The 4,450-nt window shown below is 37.1% G+C and overlaps 1 protein-coding gene across 1 annotated transcript in view; it reads right to left on the bottom strand.

Moving 5' to 3' along the window:
* Positions 208 to 4,450, bottom strand: part of LOC107632226 (TMV resistance protein N) — a 6,506-nt gene continuing 2,263 nt past the window's right edge. Inside the window, exons 4-7 of the mRNA XM_021118073.1 lie at positions 3,108 to 4,206; positions 2,735 to 3,004; positions 1,824 to 2,606; positions 208 to 1,736 (exon numbers count right to left, since the gene is read on the bottom strand). Of these exons, the coding sequence (XP_020973732.1) occupies positions 261 to 1,736; positions 1,824 to 2,606; positions 2,735 to 3,004; positions 3,108 to 4,206 (3,628 nt within the window). The 3' untranslated portion in view covers positions 208 to 260. The remainder of the gene's footprint in view (positions 1,737 to 1,823; positions 2,607 to 2,734; positions 3,005 to 3,107; positions 4,207 to 4,450) is intronic.

Genomic DNA, 4,450 nt, shown 5'->3' on the forward strand with positions numbered 1-4,450 from the left:
GAACTTTTTTTTTTTTTTACGCAAAATTTATTTTTATCTGTCTGTTTATACTTTATATTATGTTTATTTATTTATACAAACAAAAAACATGTTTTTCCTTCAAAATTTATATTTGTTTATCTCTGTGTATTATTTTTATTAATTTTGTACAGAACATAAAAGAATATTTTTAAAAAAAATTAAAGAATTGTGAAAGTAATGACGAAGGAAAAAATGAAAGAAAAATTAATATAGTCACACTTAAATAGTATGATAAAAAGTCACACTTCCCCATCATGATGGCTTAATATTGTCCTCTCCGGAAACCACTCCGAGCTATAATGGTGGTTATTGTCGAAGCCACTGTCTTCTCCGACAGTTATAAGCCTCTTCAAATTTTCCACCACAATTTGGAGGTTTGGTGAGAAAGGAGCATGATGTGAAGAGATCGCACTTGTCACATCCAACTGCTTTTCCCTCCATTCTTCTTCCTTTTCTCTCATCTTCTCTCGTCTTCTTTTCGTTTCAACCTCCATCTTCATCACACTCCAATCAAATTCCCCCATCCACGTCTCTTCAACCACTTCCTTCTGCTGTCTTTCCTCTATCCACGTCTCTTCCATCTTTTGTTTTCCCTCCCTCCACCTCTTGCTCTTGTCCTCCTCTACGTCCTCTACCTCTTCAACCTCTTCCATTTTTATATCGTCTCTTTGACTCAAACATGTCTCTTTCTCTGCCTTCTGCTGCCTTTCCTCTATCCATGTCTCTTCTATTGTCTGCCTTCTTTCCCTCCACCTCTTTCTCTCTTCAATCTGTCCCTTTTCTCTCCCCTCTCTCTGACTTCCACACGTCTCTGATCTCTCTTTCTTCAGCTGGTCCTCCTCCACCATTATGTTCTCCAACAACTCTTCCATATCTCTCTGCATTGCTTCATTTGCCATCTCCTTCTGCCGTCTCATGTCTCTCTCCATTTTTCTCTCTTCTTCCCAGTTTCTCTCCTCTTCCCTTAGCCTCTTCTGCCTCCGTCTCCATTGATTCCATAAAACTATCCACCATGAAGTAGTTCTCCTCCTTCTCACCTTACAACAGCAAAGTCGCTTCTTGAAGCTTAACAATAATGCCGAACAACGAAGGCTACAAGTTCCAGGGGAACGATTATCATGATTTGAATCATCATCAGATAATTCAGGGGATGACCATTCTTCCTTTCTACTTGAGACTGCCGCTAGAGTTTCTTCCTCCATCTCATCACTTGGTGGTGTTGTCACAGCCTCCAGGAATGACTCTTCTTCTTCTTCTTCTTCTTCTTCTTCATGATAATAAGGACACGGGAATTGTATATCATCCATGTTTGTTTCATTCTTGTACACATAAACTCCCCACTGTCTTAAGTTCAAGCCTGCTTCACACTTCACCTGCACTGCCTTCCAATCATTATCATGTCCAAGACGCACATCAAGCCTCTTCCACTCCTCATCACTGAATAGTAGTCGCAGGTCACACAAGAGCACATGATCCTCTGCAAGAGCAAAACTATGCCTTTGAGGGCGCTGGCTGTATATATGCTCATCGTCAATGAACAAATGCAGACTAATATCTTGGTAGTCCATTTTGCCAAACTCCAACACTAGAGCCATTACAGGGAACCTGCCACGTGCCCATAAGAAGGGGATCCCTCCAGAGTCACAATAGTCTAACCATTTTGGAAGTTGTGTCTTCGGCATCACAATTTGCAATCCTTTTATCTCTTTGCGCATCTGTGATTCCAGACAGGGATAATAAGATTATAAGGGCCTTATTTTGCTAAACAGAAGAAAACAAGAGAGGAATTAAAAGTAAAAAACCTGTGACCATAGCGTGGATGATGAGTATGTCCTTAAGGAATTGCAGTGTCTTGCATCTACTTTTTGAATGCTAGAAGGAAGTGCTAAAACATATTTAAGGCTTAGACAGTAACTAACATCAAGACTTGTCCAGAAAAAGGAGTGTTTAAACGGGATTTTCTCAAAGCAGTTTGAGGACACAATTAAGTCTTTTAAATAGGGAAACATCTGCATAATTTTCTCAAGGTCATCATCTGATAGACTTGCATTGCTAAGATGCAAACTCATCAAACGATATTCTAGAAGAAAAAATGTATCTACATTTAATGATTTCCAAAGTTGAGAACACCCTCCAATCTTCAATATTCGAAGCTTTGGAAACCATCCTGTAAATACACATTGTAGTTGCTTACAATTTGTCATGTCTAAATATTCGAGCCCACAAAGACTGCTAGCAAAAGATAGCGGAAGCTCTCTAATAGCAGTATGTTTTACAGAAATCTTTAATAGTTTATCCATGTTTTCTCTCACCCTTGGCAAATGTGTTAGTCTTTTACACGAGTCAAAAGAAAGATATTCAAGAGATGGTAGAAAGATTTCTGGTAGAAAACTCCTTAGTTGAGTGCAGTCTGAAGCACTCAAATAAACAAGTTTAGAGAGAAATCCAACTGAATTATGAATCTTAACTAATTGCTTGCATCCGTCAAGTACCAAATCTCTTAAATTTGGGGATCCAAACACACTAGGAAATTGAGTGATGGACTGGCAATAGGAGAAGTTCATGTAAGTCAATTGATCAAATTTCTGCGAAACGTTAACAAGAATTTGCATTTAGAAATTCATATGTAAAATATTTCAGATTTAAAAATCAAATAACCCTAGATCATAATGAAGTATTTTTTTTACAAAGAAAAGAAGACAAGCAATTGTACCTGAAATGGCTTCTTTAATACAAGAGAACTACAAGTTAAATTGAAGGCAGCAATTTTACTGGGATTAAATCCTGCTGGTGGAAAAGATGTTGAAGGGTACCCTTTCCAATCAACAAGTCTTAATGTATTGGGAAGACGAATACCCTTTGAGGAGAAGCTTGCATTGTGAACAATGAGAACTCTAAGTTTCATCATTTTCTCCAAGGTATCATCACAGCAGTTGACTTCTCCATAGTAATCTAGTTTCATTCCTTCAGTTTTACTATTTCCCTTTACCAAGAATAATTATATGCACTTCATTAAACATACTCTTGTACTAGCACTAACAAAAAAGAAAGCAAATAAAGAGAGCTGTAATGTTCTTAGTTCTTACCCTATTTTCAGTTAGTACTTCAAGAACATCTTTACAAAGCCATAACCTACTGCGTTCACCAGACTCTTTTGGTGCTTCTTGCTTCACAATCTCTCTACCCATGTCTTGTGTTAGATCATGCATCCTCAAGTAACCATTTTCAATGGTTATGAGAGATTTATCAACTAGTATTTTAATACCACTGTCTGTGTAAAAGTCACAGCCATCTAGTATTCTTTTAACATATTTCAATCTCTGCCCATTGAAAAAACATGCAATGTCAAGGAAAATTTCCTTTTCATTGCGTTCAAGACTGTCATAACTTATTCTAAGAATATTTTGGATATCTCCATGAGGATTCTTCTCATATTTGTCCAAAGAAGACTCCCACACTTGCAGATCTTTACCAATCAATTCTGAGCCTATGACTTTTAAAGCTAATGGAAGACCTTTTCCATAACGTATTGCTCGATTCGACAAGTCTTCATAGTTTCTAGCAGGAGTACTCATCTTGAAGGCATTCTGACAAAACAACTCAAGTGATTCTCGATCGTTCATCATTTCCATTTCATAAATCCTTCTGATCTGGTGAGATACCAGCAAATGTTTATCTCTTGTTGTTACAATGATTCTGCTCCCAAGACCAAACCAGTCACATCCTCCTGCTAATTCTTTCAACTGTTCTATCTTATCAACATCATCTAGAACTATGAGAACTTTTTTTGCGCTGAGATTGGCTTTTATTGTATGTATTCCTTTTTCAACACTGTCCAACTTGATCTTTTGCACCCCAAGAGCATCTGACAGGATCTTTTGTTGCAGGAATATTCTCCCCTTGTCTTGGTTGGAAGCTTTTCTGACATTGGAAATAAAACAAGCACCCTCATATTCATTGCAAATGGAGTTATAGAAAACCTTAGCGAGTGTTGTTTTGCCAATTCCACCAGTTCCGATGATCCCCAAAATGAAAGTGTTCTTGTTAGACTCAATATCTAAGAGTGACTTCAGTTCTGCAACTCGAAACTGCAGTCCAACTACACTCTCCTCCACAGGTATCTGTTTAGGAGAAATTTTTGTGGCGGCCTTGCAAACAATATCTTGAATGAACTTGAATTCGAACCTGCAGAGTGCAGAGCAGATAAAACATACAAATGGCTTTCAAATCATGAAGTTCATTCTATCTTTTCCTAAAAAAACAGATAAATCTTTTATATTCTTTCTCTTTGGCGATTTCAAAATAGTTTATACATGTTTAATTTTCCTACAATTATTGCTGGTTGTTTTTTGGTATAAATGTAATATTAGGGATTATAAAAATAGGATTTAGCTCATAATATTGTACATATAAAGATTATCGTTAATGA

Source organism: Arachis ipaensis, chromosome B03, assembly GCF_000816755.2.
Source record: "Arachis ipaensis cultivar K30076 chromosome B03, Araip1.1, whole genome shotgun sequence".
Taxonomy (NCBI): Eukaryota; Viridiplantae; Streptophyta; class Magnoliopsida; order Fabales; family Fabaceae; genus Arachis; species Arachis ipaensis.